The sequence below is a fragment of the Eremothecium cymbalariae genome, chromosome 2 (genome assembly GCF_000235365.1).
Source record: "Eremothecium cymbalariae DBVPG#7215 chromosome 2, complete sequence".
Taxonomy (NCBI): domain Eukaryota; kingdom Fungi; phylum Ascomycota; class Saccharomycetes; order Saccharomycetales; family Saccharomycetaceae; genus Eremothecium; species Eremothecium cymbalariae.
In genome coordinates this window covers 982,868-1,007,268 of record NC_016450.1, presented here as the reverse complement: position 1 = coordinate 1,007,268, position 24,401 = coordinate 982,868, and the positions used below count along the sequence as shown (strand labels likewise).

The following is a 24,401-nucleotide window of genomic DNA, read 5'->3' as shown; positions in this document are numbered from 1 at the left end:
TTCTGAGATATACTTCACTTAACTATTAGTGGAAGCCCAAAGCAACAAAGAAAAAAGTCCCTTTTTAAAGACACATATTGATATTATTATAAAAAACAAGGTCTATTTTGATGACTATGTAGGGTTTTTTTTGTCAAATCTGGCGTCAAAAAGACTCAGACTTAAGGCAGTGTCGTTAAAACAATGACCATTCATGCTTGGTTCCCTATTCTGATGGTTCATCAGCAATTGGAAAGGTTCGACGTATAGACTACATTCGTATTCTTTCGTCTCTTTGTTATAGATAAAAAAGTGGGAGGTTTCCTCACCTTCTGATTGGACTTGATGCTCAACTAATCCCAATAAACTGAAATCATTCATAGTAGTTGATGGATGTTCGTCTAAAAATGACGAAATGTGAAATGGTGGCAAGTTATGCAGTTCCTCGGGTACTTGAATCTTGCGTTGGTCTAGTGTGTACTCGCCCTTTTTAGTTGATTCATAGATTACAAAAGACTTCAAAGAAGATAAAATGTCGTACAACAATAGTTTTAATTTCAAATTGAAGCCTGTGTTTTCAAACAACTCACGTAAAGCTGTTACTAAGTTACTCCCATCCGAATTAATGCTGTTCCGTAGGGTATCACATATTTTTTGAAAGATGAACTTTTGATGCACAGTGAATATCTTGAGATAAATATTCAACTTCATTTCTGCATTAGACAATGCTTCCTTATCCATTTGTCTAAACTTAACCATTGAACGTTGCAACAATTGAAACGACTTTTCGGTCATTGTAATACCTCCATTACCCTGAGTCACTTTTCTGGATAATTTCATAATCGTCTCAATCATTACTGCCAAAAATTGGACATCGTCTGGCTCATCTGATAGGCATTTTTGAAAAAAATCAGCTTCCACAACTTGCAAAAGTTTCTCAATTACATCTACTTGTGTAACCATATCGAAAACATGGGAGCAGGTTACATCATATTGTGTTAAATCAATAATGTCAAACACAAAGTTTGACATTGTTTGTCCATCATTTAAATCATTGTTGAGGAGTGCTTCGGTGTAGTACTTTGTAAGCGCTTGAAATATCCAAACACTAGTAAAGTTCAACTGCCTATACAATTCTGTTGGGTTAACACATTTTATAGGCTCTAATAATCCCTCAGGAACACCATACTTGAGTAATTCAACAATTAGAGAATAATCCCTTCTGTGTTCTTTTAGATAATTGCAAATAATATTTGTCACTTGTTCTTGCAACTTGGAATAAGTTCCATATTCCACCAAAAGGTCAATGAAAAATTTGTGCTCTTCGATATCGTCACTATTTTGATACAAGGAGGCCACCAGTTTAAAGTTCTTCTTAATAAATGTTTTTTTGTGCAGTTCAAACCATAAACCGTAGTTATATTCCTTGTGGATGATAATGTCACTCAAAAATTCATCGCCAATTACTTTGTGCACTAGATCTAAAGTTAGCAACTTCAATGAAATCAACTTAATCAATTGCTTAGTACTAAAATCTTTTCTCTTCAAAAATATTGACATGAATTTGTTATAATCCCCTATATTTGCAAACATTAGTAAGAGAAGTCCCTTACGAGCTTTATCACCGGTATCTTCATCCACCGACTTTAACAAAATCTTAAGGTTCTGTTGAAAAATGCTTGGGAAATTATGAATTCCAAATTTGCTACTGCTTTCTCCCTTAATATCATTTATGTCGCAGTATAACGTAACAACATCTGAATTTGACTTCATTAGCCTTTCAACACGATTTCTTTCAGACTCGTAAACTTCACCTAGTTGTAATTGCAAATCAGAATCTATTTCAACTAGGTATGGGAAGCTTTTCATGAAGAACTTCCAAAATGGGTTAAGCTCAATTAACTCATACAAAATCTTATCCTTAAAACGTAATTCCTTTGAATATATGTGTAAAATGGTTTTTATAAAGAGAATTTGGTCGTTGATTAATATTGGAAACAAGTTCTCATAACACAAAAGGATGTCAATCAAGGAACCAAGAGAGTCCATATCAGATAATAATTGATGGTAAACAATAAATTCAACCCACTTATAGAAATGAAATATTTCATTCAACTGAATTCCAAATATAGTGAAATTCTTAATAACCGTAGCTTTATCTACCTGTTTCAATGTACCATCAAAGGAGGAACATACGTAACTTAAGTACCATTCAGATACCCAAATTTTAACACTTGTAGGCAAAGAGGACAAATTTTCGAAATTGTCCTGCAGCATTTCCTCCTTAACAGCAGCTAAAAGAAGCTGCAGTTTTTCATAACTAAATTGCATAAAGTACGTTGGGTCGTATTCCATAATATTTTTCAAGACCATATTGTACTGATTTTTCATTAATGGAGATATTTTCAGATTTATCAACAGTTCACAATGGAAGAATTTGTCCTTTGAGTCAGGGATGTACATGATACCTGAACTAATTAGTTTTCTGATATAAGTTGGGACTTTAATGATACCGTAGCTTATGAAAATATTCAACAATCCGTATAAACTAGTCAAGTTTAAAATATTAGTTAAATCTGCTTCGTTTAGTTTTGAAAAATGAAATACCAAGCTCCATATTTTATCTTCAATATTGCTGTATTCTTGAGGATTTTCCTGGCAATTAGCTTTCAGTAGTAGAAGTTTTGCAACTAAGTGAGGACCATCATAGCGCGCCTTTCTGGAAGGATGACATGCCCATAAGATCATTTGGTTAACTTGCTTGATGCATGTAAACTTTTGTTGAACAAACAAACTCCAATCATAGCCCGGCGCCACATTGTCAAGGATAGCTGTCATTTCATAGTCGAGAAATTGAACATTCAAAAGGCTGTGTAAATCATATTTGCTGTTATAATCCATACTGCTTTCGCTATCACAGAGTAGAGGTGAGCCTTTGGGGCATTGAATGAAAGAATTAAACTTAAGGGAGTCATTTCTGTAAGTAATTAGTTCCATTTTCCTCTTTATAACAGTATACTGTTCACCCACTATCTTTTCCAGGGCAATAATTTCATAAAGGCAATTTTTGTATGTATCCCAATTCTGATTGGGCATGATAAACGCTTCCAAAGATTGATTATGGAAAATATCAAGGATATACGATTTGATTCTGAATAATATGTTTTCCTTCAGCTTTGCATTACGCTGCAGATCATTAATGATATAGTTTTCATCGTTAATCATAGACTTACTTTGAGAGACTATGTGATACTTTTGGAGTAAGACACTTGTTATTTTTGATATAAGAAAAGTATCGTTGGAAGAATCAAGGTCGTTCGTTAGAGGGCAAATGCCACACCAAAAAACATTCAATAAATGTAGGGTCAAAGGTAGAAATTCAAAGTTCTCTACCTTTTCAACAAATTCAACTAACCAATGATTGAACACGGCCTTATCCATCAACCCCATACTGTAGCAGTTTCCTAAGAGGTTTATGTAATACGACACACGTAACTTCCAGACCTTTAGTTGGGCATTATCATTGTAGTATTTAGGCATTTCAAATACCAATCTTTCCATTATGCTAACCATATTATTGGTCCAGAGGTTGTACAGCTGGCTTATTATCGTTTTATTGATTTGCCCTGGCTTTAATTTGCTCATCAACGACTTCCATTCCATTGAATAACTACTTTTTATCAACCAAATGGCTCGTTGCAAAGGAATTTGTCTCAAATAGCACTGCTCTAGGATCTGCTTCCTCTTAAACCCATGAGGAATTGATCTACATAACTTGAATAAAGAGACATTGGGTGAACTCAATTCCTGAAGCCACTGTGACTTCCTCTGATCTGTCAAAGTGACCCTATTAGGAAGACTAAATCCAGGACCCGCTAGATCTGTGAACCTCGGTTTTCCACCGATAGACTTATCTGGCACGGAAGATACTTTGTTAATGGTTTGCTCCCTCAGGTTCACAACCTTGGAAAACTGCTCCGCTAACATATCAGCTACCTTGGGTAAGGACTCCTGCAATGAAGACCTCGCAGATATACTCTCAAAGTTAACTTTAGCACTATTGTAATGCCCTTTCGCAACAAAGCTTAATAATATCTTGTCTTCTACCTCATTATGCGCCCATGGATCAAAATCAGGGTATACATTTTGACTGTTCGCTGATTTGGCAGCCAAGGGATGTAAATCCTCAGGAGGAGTTAAAATATATTTGCTAGGTGGCATTACAACTGTATCTCACAACCCAGGAATTCCGCCAATCGAATCTCAAGTACGCTAGCTAAGCTATTCTGGTGTATTTTCTCTGTTAAAACATAATACTACCAATACTAAGATCATTTAGGTTCAACAGGGCCCAAAATGCCTGGATTTTTAAAAAGCGACAGCTACACTACAAACGTACGATCTGTCCGTCGGAAAAAAATATTTAATAGTTAATAAATGGTATAATATAGCAGTGTAGCATATATAGCTTGTCGATAGTGCTTAATTTAGGTAGCTTGATTATCTGTTTAACTATTTAGTGGCCTAGGACGTTGTGTTTTAACTCTTCGAGACAGTCTTTATAAGTGGCTTCTTCCATGTCATCTACTTTAATTAGATTCAGTAATTTTTCACCATCAAATGGTGTGATTTTATAACCTTCAATGTCTCTACTTATATCAGTATTGATTTGGTCATGCCAGAAGTTGAGTTCGCCCTTGCCTACGAGGATGTTTAGTGCAGAACCGTGTGTGTGTGCTCTTGCAGTTCTGCCACACCTGTGAACGTATTGTTGAGAGGACACTGGCAGATCATAGTTAATGACGTGAGTGATATTAATAATGTCAATACCCCTCGACATTAGATCAGTGGAAATGAGAACCTTTGTGGTTTTTTGTTGGGAATTAGGCTTGGAAAATGAGCTGATTAATTTTTTATTGAGGGCTTTTGAGTTGTTGTTGTTAATAGATGCCACTTCGATAGAATCTGTACCGAGGTGGCGATTGATCATAATTTGTAAGAGGGAGGAGAGTCTAATAGATGCATCATTACTTTTAACAAATACCAAAACTCTAAGATCAGGTGCTTGTAACGTAGAGAGAAGGCGTAAGAGGATCAACGGTTTTTTATGACTCTTCGCTGTGGGGATGGGGATGTTAAATTCTTGAAGTAATTTTGGCATGTTATAGAGTTTTTCAGTACCCATTGTAATTAATTTGGGGTTGTGAAGCATCAATTCATGCAGCTTTTCTGTATTGGTGGTCAAAGTTGCTGAGAATATCATCTTGAGTATATTTCCCGGGTTCTTATCAAGCTTCTCGGCTTCTATTTTAGTCATTAATTCTGAGCACCAATTTTGAAATGATTGGTTTAGCAGTCTGTCAGCCTCATCTAAGATCAGAAATTTGAGGTTTTGTAAGGAGAACGTAGACATGTGTAGATGATCCACTAATCTACCTGGGGTTACAATCAGAATGTCAGGTTCTTTTGATTGCAACTTCAAATGTTCTTCCTTTAAAGACTTATCCAGTCTAGATACATTGATAATTAAACTAGTACCTTGGGAAAGCGTTAGAATTGTCTCATATACCTGCTGAATCAAAAGTTTTGTTGGAACCAGGATGATTGCACGTAGTCTATTTACAATCCGTTTCGAAAGGATATGGACTATTGGAATTGAATATGCCAAAGTTTTCCCTGAACCAGTAGAAGCATTAACTAAAATATCACCAACTTTTCTAGTATAGTTTTTTTTTGATACAGAATATGCCGTTGTTAATGTAGGCAAAATGGCATCCAACATGCATGTTTGGACTGGGAATGCTATGTGTGAAAATTGGCTTTCAATATTAGTTAACAAACGACTAGATAGCAGGGTCTTGTAAGCATTGAACGGCTTCTCCATACTATTGTCGTAGACTATCTTTGAAATATTGGACCATGCAGTTAGCTTGTGATCACTCTTAGCATTCTGAAAGTTCTTGTCTCGAACAATAGCCGGTTGAGGAATCGGAGCTAATTCATGAACGGGCACAGATTCCTCATCGTCATATCTGAGCGAGTCTGACTTATCATGAATATCATCCTTAACCTGTCTGGCCATGCTTTTTCGAAACCTGGAAAACACGGATTCGTGCCTTGAACTGGTCACTTCTGTATTGGAATCACCAGACAACATATCCTCCGAAATCCCGTTTTCCTGCTTTTCTAGTTCATCGTCTTCATCAGCACCCATACTTTCTTGTGCATCGTTCATGTCCTCATCCTCATCACCTTCTGTTTCCCTTTCACTCTCAATATAGTCTTCCAATGCTCTCTTACGAGGAACAACTTGTTCCGCTTTGCTGGGGACTTCATTTACACGGCATACCTTTGATGGTTCATACCTTGGAGCAAACATCTTATACTTTGCGTAAGACGTTCAGATCGCTCGATGATGTGTATTATTTGAAGAGAACTAGCTCATCGCAAAATCGCATTACTAGAAAATTTTCAACATTTGAGGAAGTTGTGGGAACCTACAAACTTCAGCATATTTATAAAACCCATTCAGCTTAGCCCAAATTCCTGCCGAGAGAGTCAAGTTTTCCAAGCTATTTGATTTATTTCAAAGGAGAAGTCCAAGTAATGTTTCCTACTCGGTATCTTCTTTCACGTTCTGCATGGAAAGGTCCAAATATTGTTCCTCTACCCATTAAAGAAGCCCTTGTAAAAGGTACTCCGGTCAGAACAAATGCTAGATCGGCTACTATTTTACCGCAGTTTGTTGGTTTAAAGTTTCAAGTTCATAATGGTAAGGAATATGTTGCATTTGAGATAACAGAAGATATGGTGGGGAGCAAATTAGGAGAATTTGCTCCCACTAGGAAAAGATTTAGCTACACACAAACGAAAAACAAGTAGGGGCCTAAAAGCCAAAGGGATAGCACTTCTAAGTTCTAGGCCTCGTTGAACACTGATGGGTGTAGTGTTTGATCCTGTATATATATATATATATATTTGTGTTAATTTTTATTATGTACACAAGACAATTTTGATGTTCAATTAAATTATCGGTTTAAGAATTACATTATACGTTACTTCTTTCACTCCCCGAAGAACTAGACATAAGTTTCTCCTCTCTGATGGCACCAGTCCGATCAACCACAGGCCAGTTACCCCAGTTAGGTAACCTAACGCACAAACAGGTGGCATTATCAGCGTTGCGTCCCGCTACCGCCATAATATAACGAATCACTTCCTCACTACAGTACTGCGGGGATGCCACCTTCAAGCCTCTATTATTAACTGTAGATGTTATAAGATCCACTACTTCTTGATCACCCATTAAGTCCGAAACGCCATCTGTTATTAAGCAGATAAAGCATTCATCTCCTCCGAATTGTAATTTTGAGTGCTCGGAACGCGGTAGATGTTTTGTAGAACCAATTACATAAGAATATATGTCTGGTTCACATGTTAGTCCTTCTCTCTTCCCCATGCGATCACCAAAGGCTCTTGTGTTTGCAAAATTATTCAAGAACCTCACTTCTCCGAAGGAATCTGTTTGAAAATTAGCCCCAAGCCTGCGGGATTCACGAGAAGAATTCGGATGATGCACTCTCACCAAGCGGTGGGCAATGCCGTTTTTGTCACAGAGTATAACCTTAGTGTCGCCAACTTGAGTTACAATTAGTTTTAATAAACTCTCTGGATTAACGAAAAAAGATTCGTCGTAGGAGTAAGCTTCGTCATAAGAAGTAAGAAAAATACTTGAAGCAGTCGATCCTCCACTGAAGAGCTTCTCTACTTCCTCCCCATCTTTTAAAGTAGAATTGAACCCGCACACTTGTTCCAAATCATGTTTAAGAAAAGCAAGATAAATCCTTAGTCTTTCATATTCGTCAAGCAAACTTGTCTTGTCAATCACATTTCCCCACTTATCAAATATAATTCTGGAGCCTGAAGTCTGATCTCCCCGTTGTAAAACCTGTTCCTGCTTCGTATTACATGTCTGGATGAATTTGTTATAAAATTTTGCTCGTTTTTCATAAATGGTGCTCCAATACTGGCCACCAACCAATCTCTTATAATCCTTTAAAACGGACTCAAACTCCTTCTTGGAAGGATAAGTATTGGCTATCCATCTATCCAAATCCGATGCTAGAAGTTTGGAAACACGACTCCCCCCGTGACCATCGAAGATAGAAACATTGAGCACTGACTTGTCCAATGACAGCTTTGTGTTCCAATGCTGCACTTTCCGTTTCACATTCTTTGAATTTATGCATGCAGCTTCCTCAACCCTTTTTGGCAATTTCAACACATTCATAGAATATGCATCTTCGTTATATCTTCTATTAATCCGGCTAGAACAATGCCCTATAAAGCTAGGAAACTTATTCAAATTAATCCTCAACATATGTGAGTTACCACTACTTGCACCTTCTGGTTCCCTATTATTTTGCAATGACGACACTACATTTCCGGTTATTTTTCTAGAACGGCTACCAATTAAGTTACTAGGTTTTAAATGAATATAGGGTTGGGACTTTCCCATCGCTGGCCTTCCTATCCTCTAACCAGACCTTAATATAATATTGCTTTCATTAAATGTTTAATATCAAACTATCAACTTTTTGGAAAAAGGCATAATATAAATAAAATAAAAAAGCCAGGACAGAACGCAACAACAGAAACTCCGCGTAGAAGACCTAAAAGAAGATTATGCTGCAAGATTCTTGCAGCATTAAGTGCTTCAAAAGCTCCCAAATTTGCCCCTCCTATGGGTATTTAAAAACAGGAAGTGCTACTGCTTTGTATAAGTGCAGCTTTATCAAGAAACCCCAGATTTGCAGATCTTTTAGGATTATACGTCACGTGGCAGAATTTTTTATCTTTGTTTAAACGTCGAATATTTTGCACGTAAATTTTACCAACAAAATTTTTCAAACTTTCTCTGATCATCCATCAGTCCAGTGATCTATGGATAACTCTGCATCTTTGCAAGAACAGCGAGGCCAGATTTGCTCGAGGTATCCCGTTATTTTTTGCAGAAACTATGTTTCTTTTAAGGCTCAGCACATGGAGTAGTAAGCTGCTGCCCAGGATTGTTATGTCTCCCGCCTCTCAACCTGTAAGCACACGGTTTTTCTCAGTTAGTCCAGTATCTTTTGCTACACTGAACCAGATTAAGAGGGGTGTTCAGCCTCCGAGACGTAAGAAAGAAACAGAATCGCCAGATCTAGAACGTTGTCCTATCCGCAAGGGTGTTGTTCTTAGGGTCATGGTGCTCAAGCCCAAGAAACCGAACTCGGCGCAAAGAAAGGCGTGTAGAGTAAGATTAACTAACGGAAATGTGATATCTGCATACATCCCGGGCGAGGGCCACAATGCACAAGAACACAGTATAGTGTATGTTCGAGGAGGTCGTTGTCAAGATCTTCCTGGTGTGAAATATCACGTTGTGCGCGGTGCTGGTGATCTGGCAGGTGTTGTTAATAGGATTTCCTCGAGGTCGAAATATGGTGTCAAGAGACCACAGAAAGAATAGTAAACGTTTGAAGGGAAAGAAAAAGATCCCTCTAGCACGTAAATACTTGTAAATATTGTATCTGAGAATATATTAAAGCTCTAAAGAAGCCATATTACTGCATTTCAAGTTAGTAGTAGATCATTATCAATAAGATATCACGATTGACGGTATACGCATTTTGGAAAAGGGGTTTCCTAATAAGAACCATTTATAAAGTCGAACAACTCATCTAACAAACAGACGAACGAACGAAGTGCACAAGAAAAGGAGCGCTATTCATTCTAGGCCTCTTTTTGAGACGAATTGAAACTTAATCCAGTATGCTACACCTGCAGCCACATAATTTATTAATCCAGAAGACGTTATCAGAAGCTATCGAAGCGTATAACAAAGGCGCACCGATAACGTTGGATCGCATTGTGTCAGATTTTGATTACGCCACCTTTCATATCAGCGATAGCGAGCAGGATAAATCGATATTACATCTCAGCATCCGTACGAAAGCTTGGCAGAGCGTCAGCAGCTTAGGCCGTGGCATCTTAGCTTACTTACAGGACAAATATGATAAGCTACCTGGTGTTTCCACTCTACAGCCACCCGAATCAGGTTATGACTACACGATGCGTATCAATTTAGCGGAGCTATCGACGGACTCCATTATTCACATTTCGTTGCTAAAAATCATTATTATGTCTCACGCATTCCAACTGGCGTTTGATGAAAACGCCAAACTTGCTGAACTTCCAGAAGGAAGGCAAGACTCGTCCACGGTACATGTCGTTCAATACCGCGACGACGAGAACATCTATATTAAGCCCTCTGGAGATCGAATCACAGTTATTTTTGAAACTATTTTCCAGGGGGAAACAGATAAGGTCTTTGGCAAAGTGTTCTTGCAGGAGTTCGTCGACGCACGGAAGAGAAACCGGTCTATTCAATCCGTGCCACAAGTGCTATTTTCCCATGAGCCTCCTCTGGAGATTGCAGCGGTACTTCCAAGCAATAGTATCAGTGAGAAGTCCAAAAGGTTCATTACCTTTGTGTTATTCCCGCGCCATTTTGCTACTCCAGAATTGCAGCTATCTTCCGTGTGCCAGCTGGCCCTCTTTCGCAACTATTTTCACTACCATATAAAGTGTTCAAAGGCGTACATGCACACTAGGATGAGACACAGGGTCGATTCTTTCATCAAGGTCTTGAACAGAGCTAAGGTGGATGTAGACGAGGATGAGCACGAGAACAACAGAAGAACTATATCTGGGAGAAAGATGGTCTACTAAATTGGTGCAAAAAGCAGATCCTAATATATACTGTGAAACTGTCTCTCTACAATAAAAGACAATATAGTATAGATAGTACAAATGTTGTTAGTATTAGTAAAACCAGTATAGTTTATTATCGTTCTAAAAGTCGGCATTCCCATCCAAAAGTCGTGCATGAAATATAAACTCGAAAAAAGTCAATTACTGCCTATAAATATACTTGAAAGTGACTTAGCGTAAACTAAAGCACTTCGACCCCACCTAACGGGATCTGAAAGCTCATATTAAAGCAGAAATATCGAATTACTAGGATCTTTAATCTCTTAATTTACAGATTAGTATTATATACCTATATACGAATATCCATATTATCTTGGAAATTTTGAAAAAATTTTCGGGGATTCCCTTTTATAACTGTCTTTCTACTCTGCGTCTCCATATTAGTTTCAGTATTTAGTTGGAACAAGTATAATTCAGCCCAAGGCAGTTGTATCTTCGAAGCTATATCGATCTAAAGATGTCCTTTTTTGGGTTCGATAAGAAAGGCTCTCGTAACGGATCCCAGGAGGAAGATCCTAATAAAGAATTGGATTTTGAAGAAACATACCAAGGCTTTGGTGAACACGAGGAGGAAGAAGACGATTATTTAAATGCTGAGACATTTGGTGATGGTGCAGATTTAGGTAATGATTTTGATTTTGGTTATGGAAAGGATTCTGTGTCAAAGGCGAATAGCGCGACCGTAAATTCATCGTATGTTCAGCCTACGGTTTCTTATGCAGCAGCAGCTTCTTCTCAACCTCAGAAGTTTGATGAAAATGTAGATTTGAAGCCAATGGAATCTCTATGGAGCAACCAATCTTTGCAAACTCCTGCACAACCACCTAATCAAGGGGTACTTTCCTATCAGCATGTAGGGAGGCAGCAGCCTAAGCAGCAGCAGTCTCCACAGCAGCAGCAGTCTCCACAGCAATCGCAGGCTATTCCACCCCCTCCACAACAAGCCCAGATAGCTATGCCGCCTCCTCATGGTTTTATTGGTATGCAACCTCAGGGAATTCCTCCTCCAGGCTATGCTTTTGCCCCTCAGGGTTATGTTCAGCAGCACCCTCAACAGTATCAATATGCTCCACAGGGAATGCCACCCCAATTTCAACACATTCCTATCATTATGAATCAGCAGCTCACACAATCTCAAGGTTCCAAGCCTCAGCAAGTGCAGCCCCCAATGCCACCTCAAATTGCTATGCCGCCACCGCCACCGCCAGGTCTGCTACAAGAGCTCCCACAGCATCAGCAACCTTCTGCGGTTATATCCCCGCAGCAGGCATGTACCCAGCTAGCTGAACAACAACCACAGCAACAACCACAGCAGCAACCACAGCAAGAACAACAAGAACAACAACAAGAACAACAACAAGAACAACAACAAGAACAACAACACCTTTCACCTCCTTTTCAACGGCAATCTCCACTTTCTCAACGTGGGTTGGTGTCACCTTCTCAGCAAAATGAAATCCTTACTCCTCCACATACTCCAAGGGAGTTCCGTCGTAGCACTATGAGGAGACACCATGAACCACTTACTGAAGAAGAACAAAAGCGCCTGCAAATCCGCCAGGCTAAGGTCGACAAGATTTTGAGACACTCAGGTGTTATGACTCCCCGTGATAAGGACTTTATTACTCGTTATCAATTATCACAAATTGTGACCGAAGATCCTTATAACGAAGATTTCTACTTCCAGGTCTATAAAATAATTCAACGCGGTGGGATCGTTGGAGAATCAAATAAAGGCTTAATTGCTCGAGCTTACTTAGAACACTCTGGACACCGCCTGGGGGGGCGTTATAAGCGTGCGGATGTTGCACTTCAACGAATGCAGTCGCAGGTTGAAAAGGCTGTTACCGTCGCCAAGGAAAGGCCTCAAAAGAACAAGGATTTAGATAGCGCCAAGGAAGGTGTGTTGGGCAAGATATCCTCTACTATGAACTCTAGAGCGCCTCGCAGGCAGCTACAAATTCCTACTCACAAGGAAGATGAATCTGATCATGATGTGTTGTCAGCTGTATCTTCGAGCGCTTTAGATGAAGTGAATCACTCTTTGGAGAGTGTAGACATCAGCAAGTCCAGAGTCAGAAGGAGATCGTCTTATATCTTTAGTTCTATGGACCAAAGTTCTATTTTGTCGCGTTCTGGAGGTAGAAAGTTTGTGTTGTCTCTGATTGAGTCAATATATAAAGAAGTTTTGGAATTAGAAGCACAGTTAAGAAGTGGCAAACAGGCTGAAGCTACTAAGCTATGGGAGGTTCTACACATTGATGATGATTCCCACGAAGTTAGTCCATTCATTTCTATTCTATCATTTGACAAGGGTGTAAAAATAATGCCTAGAATCATGAACTTTTTATCCAAAGAACAGAAGATGAAATTGTTTTCTTGTTTCTTCAATGAGCTATCTCATCTTAATATCATTGTGAAGAGTTCTTACAAGACGAATCCAATGCCAACAGATTCTCAGTTAAAGAAAATTGAACTATTCCAGTCTGCATTTTTGAAAATTATTGTTTCATTTTTATCAAATAGCGCCGAATTTATCGAAGTTATCGGCTTACTTTTGTGTTTGATTAGAAACAACAATATATCGTTCATAAGCACTTCAAAGATTGGGTTGAACTTGATTACTGTGTTGATCTCTCGTGCTGCGTTAATCAAACAAGATATTAATAGAGGCAATGCCTCTTCTATGGCAGAACTATCTACTTGGAATGAAATTTATGATAAATTATTCACCTCTCTCGAGACCAAATTATTGGCTGTTTTCCCACCCAAGGAGTATATGGATGCTATTATCAGTGTCACCTACCAAGCTCTTGGCAGCGGTAGCTCGAATTCCGGGTCGGGTGAGACGCCCCAACCGCTAAACTATTCTTTACCTCAGTTCTACGACCAGTCGTACATTTGGCAATTTTTTGCTTCTTTGGCTTTATCAGGAAAACTAAACCATCAAAGGATTATTATTGATGAAATTAGGGATGAGATATTTGGTACTATCTCCAGAGCCGAAGAATTAAGTAACCAATCACAAGACCCATCCTTCGCCTACCAGAAAGATAAGATGTATCAAGATTTGAATTTGTTTTTGAACGTTATTGGCTTGGTTGCTCGTGACGGTGAAATAAGTGAGCTAAAATAAGGCTTTTGTCCCTTGTGTTTGCAGTAATTATATAGAAATAAATGATCTTCCCTTCTAGTTGTTGTTTCATTAAAGATATTATATATATATATATATATACATGTATGTTGTTGTTCCCATCTTCTACCACATGTTTTACGCACTTTAATGTAGTGGTGTTTCCTAAACTCACCAATTCGAAAACGTTTAAGGGTTTAGCAGGATCACTTCTTCAAAGAGTTACACCAAAAAAGACCCTATAACATATATCAAAAAGGAACCACTAGACTTTCAAAAGGTAATCTGCCGTTAATGTTCAAAGTTGAAGTTACTGCCCATCTCTTTCTAGCGTACCTACAGGATTGTAAGATAATAAATGATGTAAAGAAAGCAAAATGGAAGGAGCAATCAAAAAAAAGTGTGTTGATTCTAATAAATGTTGATGGTGAGTTCGCCAAGGCCGTATTAGGGGAAGCTGCTGAAGAGTTGGAGATAGTATTGGTTGATATGTCCGATGGTAAGAAAGTTATGATCAGCCTTTGTAACGATGTCGCTCCTATTAAACAGGGAATTTTACATTACGATGCTGATTTAAAGCTACAAACAGAAGTAACCGAAGATCATGATGGAATGAGAGATATGTACGATGTGAACACTTGGAATGTTTTCCAGGGTAAATTTAAACTCTCTGCTGTAAGTTGCAGCACGACAGATGTCGCCAAAGGTGAGGATCAAGGGCCCGAAGTTGAAACTTTACGGAGGCAACTAAAGCTTGCTAAAGATAAGGGGATCCCTATTGCTCGAGCCAAAGCACCTGATGATATGCCAGGGTTTGAGGACGAATACGAAATTCAAGGTGAACGTCACGTTCCACCTGTCTATGATCCAGACCTCTTTCCATCCCGAGAACATACAAGACCAGGCACATATGGTGACAGGGATTTGTATCCAACTGGGGAGAAGTACCCAGATATTTTAGATCCTTCGCCTTCTGCAGGACCTAAGGGGGGAATGGTCTTTGACCCTAAACATTCTGGCAGCTTGCCATTGCCCTATGGAGGGAAATTTGACCCAGATGACCCAGATGACCCCAGAAAGCCATCAGGGTTCCTCCCCGGAGCACGGTGGAATAGCCCGTTCGGCAGCAGTCGTGGTTTTCCAGGTTTTGGTAGCCCTGGCAGTGGCAAACCGGGGTTTCTTTAGTATAATATATTCATATAGTTACAGATATATGTTGCGTTCCGACTTCCGTAGGAAGGTGTAAAAAGTATCAATGTATTACTGTGATGAGTATCTATATACAGCAATTGTTTTATCATGTTGTTTTAGTAAAATCACTTCAATGTCATTTTCTTGTAGTAACGCAAATCCTTCATCATCTACTTCAACTTGACTCAGTTGTCGTATGTCCCCTTTGCGTTCTTTGCCAATACCAAAAGCATCAACAACCTGATTGTTTTCATCAAATGCTAACAACCCAATAGCATTTGGTACTAGTTGCGATAGGTCAATCTTAGGGCTCATTACTAATCCTCAGGTTATTCTATTCTGATGTTTCTTAAATTAAACCACCAATGCTCTTCCACATTGTAACTGGGTTGTGGCTTACTTTACAGCGAAGACTTCATTTAATTTTGAGCTGTGGGATGTCCAACAAAAATTCAAGTAAACATTCTAAACAACAAGGACAAAGGTTATTTTAGAGATTAAAATAGGCGTTATAACTGGTAGTTAGTTAGATGTTTTGGTTGATATTTATTGCAGGGTCTGGGGCAGCAATAGCACTGGCCTATGGGTTTGTTAATAGGTACCTGTCTTTCAAATTGTACAAGAACACCCATCCCGTTGTTTTGTTGACACTGCTATTTAATATGTTTCTGCTATTGTCAATTACATATTTACTACCGTTGGACATATTTTATTCCGCTCAATCAGATAACTCTGGACCTGATAGTGGTGTTGATAATTACAACTTAACTGACGCATATGCGAGAAATAACACAAGTGATATGCTGACAACTCTTCGACCAAGAGATGCATCGCAAGGTTCAAATATTCCAACCTTGACATATTTTTGGCTTTTTATATATTGGCTAGAGTTTTCAATCTGTTGGGTGGTGCTTCCTGTTTTAATTTCATATATTGACTTAAAATACTCATACGCAAGGGAATCTGGGGAATCATACAATAGATATGTTTTACGAAGGATCAGAGGAGCACTTGCCTCTAATATTAAATTTTATGGGTTTTGTATTGTGGGACTTCTTTTTGGGTTGATCTACTTGAAGATGACAAAGAATCGTGGCATAAGTGATATGAAGCCGCTATTAATATCATTAGCTCATCTATACCCCCTAATATACATGTTGGTCTTGTTGGCCACGGGATTAATGCTACTTCCTAAATCATTACTCTTTGACTCCAATGATGAAAGAAAGCTGTTTGTCGAGCTAAGTCAAAACAATGACGAATTGAACGATGCAAAGCTGAACATGACTGATAATGCTGAGAAGATCCTGTCACTTCCGGAGCAGGTTAGAGGTCATACAACACTAAGCCAAGTAATCAACGAATGCAAACTAGAAATACAGGCGATTGTTAATGAGTTGAACATTTATATTCCTGAATTTGCATCGGAGACTGTGCACCACAGTGTGAGCTTGCAGAAGGTGAATAATCTATACAACGTGTTCATGTCGGAGTACTATAATTACACATACCATCAAAATCGTTCCGATCAGATTATACATACATTAGCAAGTTCACAGAGTAACACCAAGTCAACTTTAAGGGCTATGAAACGCAAGCTTTTGGGGGTGGCTGCCTCTTTGTTATCAATTCTTGTTGCACTCTTAGAAACGACGCCAGCAGAGTTTGCACACAGTTGGTTGTTCTGGGGTAATAAATGGTGGCATTTTGTCTTAGAAATAACGCTCCTGGTGTATTGCACTGTATGCTCTCTATATGCAATGAGCTTGTTCAAATTCCAGAACTTTCATCTTATTCCAAATGGGAAGAGTAACCCGCGCAATGCTTTATATTATTCTCTTAATTCTAGTAGATTACTCCTACCATTATGCTTCAACTTCATCACCTTGATACCAAGGAAGGGACACCATTCTAAAAGTGCTTTTGAAAAGATACTTTACAAAGAATTAGAGCTCATCATGTTGGTCAACTATTTGAATTTATATTTACCAGTCGTCATAATTATTCTTGTACCGTTAATTTACTATTTTGATTTGAAAGGTAAGTTATTAAGGAAAGCTTTAGGTGAAGAATACTATAATGAATTTTTTGGCCTCATATATAACCCATCCAGTGTAAACAGTTATAGCGATGGTGATGTATCACTTAGACATACAGAAAACTCGAGCAGGTTGCGAATGGCGGATGATATTGAGTATTCTTTACAAGATGGCCGATACATATTTGAAAGGGCTACAAATAATTTTGCACCATCAACAAACAACCATCAGCAAAATAACACAAACAGACCACAATCTGTATAACAAAAGGTCAGTCTTAGAGGCTAATATTATATATTAAAACAGCTTTAAATGTACAATCTTGATTAAATGTTTTTATTTTGTAGTAGAACTAGAACAAGTTCAATGTTTATGGTTCATCACTGTAAGGGTTCACTACTGGTACTCAGTCTATTTAGGTGTAGATATACGTCTGTCCCAAAGCCCTCCATCGAAATGAGTTTTAGGTCACCACCAAAATATCTAGAATAAAGCCTACTCAATGCCAAACCATATCCAAAACCAGCAATTGGAGCTCTGCAGTTGTAGGTAAGAGAATCTTCTTCTATTAAGCGGGCCTGCTCGTCTGTGGGCATGGTGGTATATAAATATGTCCATACGAGAGGCAAGTTAGAACGTGCTATGCCACCACCTTCATCCGAAATCTTCACAGTCAAATCTTCGAGGCCTTCACTGATTACTACCTTCACAACGGGGTAAACCAAAGAATCTTTATCCTTAGTATCTGGGTTTTCTTGTAAAATCTTTTCGACAGTGGCACGCAAAGCGTTTTTTAGCGTCTCAAACAGCATGTGCATCAAATGCCCTGGAACGTACATAAACTCTATATCTTGAGATAGTTCTTTGGGTTGGTTACCCTTCGTCGTCGACTTACGTAAAGGGAATGATAACAACTCCACCTTTGGAGCTTCGTATAACCCGTAGTGTTCCGCGCAAATATACCGAGCACGATCAATGGCATCGTTAGCTAACTCTGTGATACTTGTTTTCGTACAGATGATCCCAACATAATCTTTGTCAAGTTCATGGTCTTCAGCTGAAGTAGAATGTTGCTGCTGCTTCCCCTGTTGTAATAATGCAAGATGCTGTCCAATAAGCATGCGAATTCCAATGCGACTCATATAAAACCTATCAAGGTAATCCTGAACAGAGGCATCGATAACATTCTGCTGTAGGGTTCTCTTCCATTTGAACAGTCCTTTGGCCATCGTTATTACAGTGGCGTCGTGACGTCGCTTGATCTTATTGAGAACCTTAAAATAATCCTGGTTGAACATAAGCACATCTTTTGGCCAAAACTTATAAAACTGATCCTCATCCATATCATTCTTGTAGCCAATATGGGACGGCAGCGTCGAGTAATACTTCCTCGCCTTTTTGGGAAGCGCCATTTGACCTTCTTTCGGGCTTTTTAGCTCACTCTCATTATATAGCAACTGCACAACATTCCTCAACAACTCCTTCTCCTCCAGCATTTCAGGCTGCATATCTCCATACAACATCTGATACAGCCTCCCATTCCTAGTTTTTAGATCGTGAGAGAAATCATGTAAATCTTTAAACGACTGTACGTACCAATCTCGAATCTGGATGATATCCTCCATCTTGTTCAACCCATAAGGAAATGCACCAAGTTCTTTAATCCGTCTCGCAAGTCTAACTTGCAATTCACCCACCAAAAAGCAAGAAGCCTTAAACAAGACGCCAGGATCTGGTTGTGGACCAAACTGACACATCTGCCGAAGAGAAACTGGCGTTTGTGGAAGCTCTGAAAAATGCCAAATTCTCTGTAACAAACCGCTACTAAACCTTGCATGCACTGTCATCTGTACTAAAGCTTGCTCACTGGCCTAATATGCTTCCTTGGTTTACTCAAAACGTAAGTACTACCGCTTTTGAATAAAGACTCATATAGAAATGTCCACTCACAAGCCATACAGAGTATGAATCATCTTACACTAAATCTTAATATACTAACATGAGATGCCAAGGATATAGTGTTATACGGATATAGTCATTTGCGCTCCCAAGAGAGATGTTACTCATCTCTTAGTTCTAAGCCGCTTGGTCGCTCATGAAAAGTTGACGTCCGACATTATCCGTAAATTCAGGATGCCACATTCGGATGAATGGCGGAAAGCAGAGAGTGACAACCATATTCTTCAATTATGGGCTAATGGCGTTTGGCTGGTTGCTGCTGGTTAGTTGGTGACTTGCATGATGTTGACAGCGCAGGCTCGAGGCTCGAGCCTCGAGCGCGTCTTGCTGCATATTACACCCAAACATCTTAGTTTATGCTTAAGTAAGGTTTATGTCAGAGAACTCACAAAAATGAAATTAGAACAGATTATAGATCGTATAAACTGGGTGAGATGAAATCCGGAGCTCATAGTTATTATTATCATAATATCCAAGGAGGTGATGACGTTGGAAAAGGTACTGGGCTATTTATATGTTGGATGTTGGTCGATTTCAATGTATCCACCAGTGTGGAACAATTGGAGAATTGGCCACACCCATGCTGTGTCAAAAGACTACGTGATAATTAACAACATAGGGTACAATGCGTTAGTTATCTCTTTGATATTGCAGATGTATTTTTGGATAGAACCTGTTGAAGGGATTGAGGATAAAACTGTTCGCCCTGCAGTGACAGCATTTGATTTCTGGTATGGAATGCACAGTTGGGGTATGAATATAATACTTTTATCTCAATTATTGTGGGGACGGAAGATCTGGAGGATAGCTACGGAGTCCACTAAAAGAATGAGGCCATTGTATCGGTGGATAGTGACAACGGTTATGGTGTTTTTTTTGGAATTAGTTTTGATTTCGTTTATCATACTGTGCAGTATGGCTGGGATAACGTTAATACGATGATTTATTGTAATAGGTTATATTGCATTAAGATAACTATGTCTGTGGTGAAGTACATAGCGCAAATCAAACACAATTATGATCGAAGGTCAATGGTAGGGTTTTCTATGTTGAGTGTGGCATTGGATGTACTCGGGGGGTTCTTTTCACTATCCCATCTCGTTTTAGGGCTTGCGGACCATCCGCAGTTTTCGATAAGGGAGCTAACGGCTAATTTCGGTAAGATTGGAATTGGCTTAGTTACTCTTATTTTTAACTTTATTTATGTATCTCAGTGGATGTTATATAGATAGATGGATAGGGGAGGAAACCGTGGGAGAAAAAACGAATTATTGAAGACAGTGTGGATGAACGAACCCTCTGAGGTGTAACCACAATTACGAGTTTGTGACTGATATTGGTAAGGGCAAAAGGCGTGAGGTACGCTACCGGTAGTACGATCTGGCTAACTCAGGGCGCCTGATAAGAAATTATATATAAAAGTTAGAGGCTCTAGTGTGGCGCCGCTGAGTTTCGCGCATAATGCAGAACGAAAATTATACCGTCATATTCAAAATTTTTATCATCGTCGTTATTCATATTATCATGTGTCTTGAGAGGCATTCGGGTCGGAGACCAAAAACTTGTATTTCTTTTTCGAAACCATTACATCTGTTAGTGCATCATCATCAACAAACCAAGAGACGCGTCCTGCGGCCCCCTCATTGACGATACTGCTTGGAAGACCTTTCTCCGGTCTCTCCATAATAGTTTTTACGACAGGAGCTTTAGTTGAACCTTCCACAACGAAAGTAACTTGATGAGAATGACAAATCACGGGGATTGTCAAAGACACCCTATCCGAAGGCCCACTGGGAGCATTTGTCACTGGGATGACCCATGCAAATCTCTCACGCAATGACTCTTGGAAGTTCGGATATAATGATGCAATATGACCATCTGGAGCACATCCCAATAGTAATAAATCAAACATAGGCAACTTTACAGAATCTCTACCGGCAAAACCTTTTATTAATATTTTTTCGTAATCATCTGCGCATTCTTGTGGCTCTCCGATTAACGACTCGTTAATATGGTGAACATTTGGCTTACCATATTTGTCGGTATCTATCAAATCAAATATCTGCCTTTTGGCTTGGCCATAGTTACTCTCGTTAGATTTAAAGGGCACTAACCTTTCGTCTGCAAAATAAATATCCCATTTCCCCCACTGCACATCAGACCTCTTTAACAACCCTTCGTGCAACACCTGTATCAAAGAACCACCTGATATAGCTATCTTAAAACGACGTTCCTTTGTCTTTTTGCCTTTAGAAGATTGTGAAATAGAACCGTTCCGTAAACTCCTTGTGGAGTTAGACTTCACTACCTGTTGCGGCGATAGTGCAGCATTAGACTGGTTATACATGGCAGAACCTCCTACAAATCCGTAATTGTTCCCATTAGCCGTCCCTTGACATGCCGAAGACGATGATAGCGGCTTCTCCTTTTCCTCTAAAGCATTATTCTGCGCATGCACCACATGATCAGCGACGGCCTCCGCAACTCCTGCAAACTCATGAAACGAAAAAACCTGAGGAACAGTAGTAGTCATCTTTTAAATCCAACAACTGATCAATACCAAGCAAAATATATGATGGATCAGCTTTCCTGGCGTGTAAAAAACAGCTTACCCTCGCTCGGTGTATCTTAAAATGTTGTTATTATAGCCACTGCTATTATAACTCACCTAAAAAACCGAAAACAATAAAAAGAACAACAAGGATCACTCTATGAACAGTAGACAATTCAATCGAAACGTTTTTATGGATTCTGGTCTTGAAAAGTCTCTCTGGATCTTTTTGCACAGACCGTGAGGACACTTGTTAGTACATCTTAGCATACATCCCTTTCTGTTTCTTTGCGGGTGAATTGGCAATCTCAAAAATTACCGTACATGATTACAATAGGTCTGTGACCAAATTATCACGTGATCAAGATTTAAGGTCTTATACAATGAGGCTTGACTCTTATGTCAAGCAGCTATATACAAGGCTCTATGTGATGCTTTGGTGTGTTATTCATTTATTGGAGAAGAGCTGCAGTGCAGTATTGAGCTTGGTATGCATTTCTTCCCACTCGCCCTCTAGGGTGCTCAAGACAGTGATGGCACCACCAGCACCAATGTACCAATTGGTAGCATTATCATAGGAATACATGCATCTGATGTTGACGCTCCAGTCTGCATTGCCATTGACACTGAGGTATCCTGTAACTCCTGAATACGCACCTCGTAATCCGCGGACCTGGGGTAGGTGTTCGTTCAATTTATCTTCAATATCTTTTTGCAGTAAGCCAACAGTGATCTTCTTTGGAGCACCAGTCATGGAACCAGGCGGGAGCGAGTGTTTTAGGATGTCGAGACCCGTATATATGGAATCTTTAATGCCTTCAGCTTTGACTACACTAACCAATTGGAAGACGGTTTCATATTCCTCAACCAGCATGATTTCCTTTGCACTAACTTTAGGTAGGAGTTCGTACATATCATTACGAATCAAGTCTAATATCATTAGATTTTCGCCAAACTCCTTGGGGGTCTTCAGAATCTTTGTGGCCTCTTCAACACTAACGCCAGGATCTTTCTTTACAGTACCCTTGATTGGTCTTAGTTCACAATTGTCTTGGCTCCATTTGAGAAATCTCTCCGGAGAACCAGAAATCAACGTCAGATCACTGTACGTGGGAATAATGTCTGAGAACTCCAAGAAACTTGAGAATGGGGCTGGATTTTTCTGAACTAACGTCTGAAAAATCTTCCACGGTTGGATGCGATGACTGGGGGTTACTTTTGTCTGCGTGGTGATGCAGACCTCATAACTATCGCCCCGGTGTAGATACTTCTGAGTCTTTCTGAATGCTTCGGCGTATTGTTCCTTTGCTGGCATCTTAATATTGAATTCTATAGCTTCTGGCAATTCTGATGACCAAGATAAAATGATATCAGAGCTGGCCCTCACTTCTTGTAAAGTATTTTGAACTGAGGTCTTAATAGAAGAAGGGAAATCATTAGACAAGGAAATCAAGTACAAAGTGCCCGCTAGATGATCAATGAGGATGCTGTTTTCTATGAAGGCAAGCTTAGCATCCGGACGTAGATTAGTTTCAAAATAAGTCTGCAAGTACTGACCCATTTCGTACCCGAGAATTCCAACTAAACCACCTATAAATGGTAGCTCTGCTTCATTAGAAATCATTCTTTCTTTCAAAAATTCACCAATTGTTTTCCAGAAGTGGTTTTTATCTTCTGAAATGACTTTTATATTTTCATTAGTTTCGAATCCTTTTAAAGCAGCTGCATATTTAGACACAGATATCTTAGGATCCCTCCATTTATGAACTGTCGTTTTCCCTAATTGGTTGTACCGTGTGAATACAGTGGTCCTTTGGTTTGGCAAAGCAATCACTGATACCTGTCCACACCTGGGTTTCAAAGAGGATGAGGCCAACAAAAAGAAAGGGTCTGAGATGTTATCACATATCTTATTGGTCAACATGGGCTGCTCTCCGATCTTATATTTCTCAACCTGGATCTTTGAATTGTAAAGTGGCTTCTTTTGATAGATAGGCGACTTATCAATAGTCTTATCCAGCACTTGAATCATCTCTTCAAATTTGGACCTGTCATTTCTTAAGGGCATAAGTATTTGTTCCTTACGCAAACTCTCGTCATTGTACTTCGCAGCGATGTTGATAAAGTTCTGAATAAGCAATCCTCCGAACTCAGAGCAGCAAGATTCAGGATGGTACTGAACCCCATACCACGGCCTACCCTTCACAGTAGCTGCCATGAGAATCGAAGTATCCTCATCCTTTGTATAAGCCAATGGAACAATCTCATTAGTTAAAGCAGAAACATGCAACGAATGGTATCTGACGGAGCTAAAACCATTCGCATAAGATTTAAAGAGCTCTGAATTTCCGACTACTTCGATTTCGTAAACTTGTCCATGTCTGATCTGTTTAAGTTGTTCAACCTTACAGCCATGCTCATAGCACATGACTTGTAGTCCTAAGCAAATTCCCAGAATAGGAACATCAACCTTGTTCTTAAACAAATCTCCAATAATTCCTACATCTTCTGAACCATTACAAGGGTTGCCGGGTCCTGGACCCAACAGTATGGCATCGAACAAGTTTAAATATGGTTTCAGGTCCTTGAAATCGCTAAAAGAATCATTGTGAATGGTGATGACCTCTATATCTGATCTTTGGTCTTTTATCAATTGTACCACATTGTAAGTAAACGAGTCATATGAGTCGATGAACAAAACAAAGAAGCCCATTCTGTGAAGCAAGGATTATTT

The 24,401-nt window shown here is 39.2% G+C and overlaps 13 protein-coding genes and 1 further gene across 13 annotated transcripts; 7 read left to right on the top strand and 7 right to left on the bottom strand.

Annotated features, from left to right (window-relative positions):
• Positions 1-114: 114 nt before the first annotated feature.
• SRB8 (Srb8p) lies at positions 115-4,200 on the bottom strand (the record flags this gene model as incomplete). Its single annotated transcript, XM_003645005.1, has 1 exon — positions 115-4,200. One exon carries the CDS (start codon positions 4,198-4,200, stop codon positions 115-117), a length of 4,086 nt encoding a protein of 1,361 aa, XP_003645053.1.
• A 295-nt stretch (positions 4,201-4,495) lies between these two features.
• On the bottom strand, positions 4,496-6,358 carry DBP6 (putative ATP-dependent RNA helicase DBP6; the record flags this gene model as incomplete). The annotated part of the gene is made up of 1 exon (XM_003645004.1): positions 4,496-6,358. One exon carries the CDS (start codon positions 6,356-6,358, stop codon positions 4,496-4,498), a length of 1,863 nt encoding a protein of 620 aa, XP_003645052.1.
• Positions 6,359-6,585: 227 nt separating this feature from the next.
• Positions 6,586-6,861, top strand: RSM19 (mitochondrial 37S ribosomal protein uS19m; the record flags this gene model as incomplete). The annotated part of the gene is made up of 1 exon (XM_003645003.1): positions 6,586-6,861. The coding sequence occupies one exon, from the start codon at positions 6,586-6,588 to the stop codon at positions 6,859-6,861; it is 276 nt and encodes a 91-aa protein (XP_003645051.1).
• A 166-nt stretch (positions 6,862-7,027) lies between these two features.
• PTC6 (type 2C protein phosphatase PTC6) lies at positions 7,028-8,497 on the bottom strand (the record flags this gene model as incomplete). The annotated part of the gene is made up of 1 exon (XM_003645002.1): positions 7,028-8,497. The coding sequence occupies one exon, from the start codon at positions 8,495-8,497 to the stop codon at positions 7,028-7,030; it is 1,470 nt and encodes a 489-aa protein (XP_003645050.1).
• A 501-nt stretch (positions 8,498-8,998) lies between these two features.
• Positions 8,999-9,490, top strand: MRPS12 (mitochondrial 37S ribosomal protein uS12m; the record flags this gene model as incomplete). Its single annotated transcript, XM_003645001.1, has 1 exon — positions 8,999-9,490. One exon carries the CDS (start codon positions 8,999-9,001, stop codon positions 9,488-9,490), a length of 492 nt encoding a protein of 163 aa, XP_003645049.1.
• A 302-nt stretch (positions 9,491-9,792) lies between these two features.
• On the top strand, positions 9,793-10,752 carry ARC35 (Arc35p; the record flags this gene model as incomplete). The annotated part of the gene is made up of 1 exon (XM_003645000.1): positions 9,793-10,752. One exon carries the CDS (start codon positions 9,793-9,795, stop codon positions 10,750-10,752), a length of 960 nt encoding a protein of 319 aa, XP_003645048.1.
• A 499-nt stretch (positions 10,753-11,251) lies between these two features.
• Positions 11,252-13,930, top strand: PAT1 (deadenylation-dependent mRNA-decapping factor PAT1; the record flags this gene model as incomplete). Its single annotated transcript, XM_003644999.1, has 1 exon — positions 11,252-13,930. The coding sequence occupies one exon, from the start codon at positions 11,252-11,254 to the stop codon at positions 13,928-13,930; it is 2,679 nt and encodes an 892-aa protein (XP_003645047.1).
• A 291-nt stretch (positions 13,931-14,221) lies between these two features.
• On the top strand, positions 14,222-15,112 carry FUB1 (Fub1p; the record flags this gene model as incomplete). Its single annotated transcript, XM_003644998.1, has 1 exon — positions 14,222-15,112. One exon carries the CDS (start codon positions 14,222-14,224, stop codon positions 15,110-15,112), a length of 891 nt encoding a protein of 296 aa, XP_003645046.1.
• A 75-nt stretch (positions 15,113-15,187) lies between these two features.
• Ecym_2507 (DUF3215 domain-containing protein) lies at positions 15,188-15,433 on the bottom strand (the record flags this gene model as incomplete). Its single annotated transcript, XM_003644997.1, has 1 exon — positions 15,188-15,433. The coding sequence occupies one exon, from the start codon at positions 15,431-15,433 to the stop codon at positions 15,188-15,190; it is 246 nt and encodes an 81-aa protein (XP_003645045.1).
• A 215-nt stretch (positions 15,434-15,648) lies between these two features.
• On the top strand, positions 15,649-17,421 carry Ecym_2506 (uncharacterized protein; the record flags this gene model as incomplete). The annotated part of the gene is made up of 1 exon (XM_003644996.1): positions 15,649-17,421. The coding sequence occupies one exon, from the start codon at positions 15,649-15,651 to the stop codon at positions 17,419-17,421; it is 1,773 nt and encodes a 590-aa protein (XP_003645044.1).
• A 116-nt stretch (positions 17,422-17,537) lies between these two features.
• On the bottom strand, positions 17,538-19,004 carry Ecym_2505 (PDK/BCKDK family protein kinase; the record flags this gene model as incomplete). Its single annotated transcript, XM_003644995.1, has 1 exon — positions 17,538-19,004. The coding sequence occupies one exon, from the start codon at positions 19,002-19,004 to the stop codon at positions 17,538-17,540; it is 1,467 nt and encodes a 488-aa protein (XP_003645043.1).
• Positions 19,005-19,599: 595 nt separating this feature from the next.
• Ecym_2504 lies at positions 19,600-20,348 on the top strand (the record flags this gene model as incomplete).
• Positions 20,349-20,638: 290 nt separating this feature from the next.
• On the bottom strand, positions 20,639-21,649 carry SOL1 (Sol1p; the record flags this gene model as incomplete). Its single annotated transcript, XM_003644994.1, has 1 exon — positions 20,639-21,649. The coding sequence occupies one exon, from the start codon at positions 21,647-21,649 to the stop codon at positions 20,639-20,641; it is 1,011 nt and encodes a 336-aa protein (XP_003645042.1).
• A 466-nt stretch (positions 21,650-22,115) lies between these two features.
• ABZ1 (4-amino-4-deoxychorismate synthase) lies at positions 22,116-24,380 on the bottom strand (the record flags this gene model as incomplete). The annotated part of the gene is made up of 1 exon (XM_003644993.1): positions 22,116-24,380. The coding sequence occupies one exon, from the start codon at positions 24,378-24,380 to the stop codon at positions 22,116-22,118; it is 2,265 nt and encodes a 754-aa protein (XP_003645041.1).
• Between the last annotated feature and the right edge of the window lie 21 nt (positions 24,381-24,401).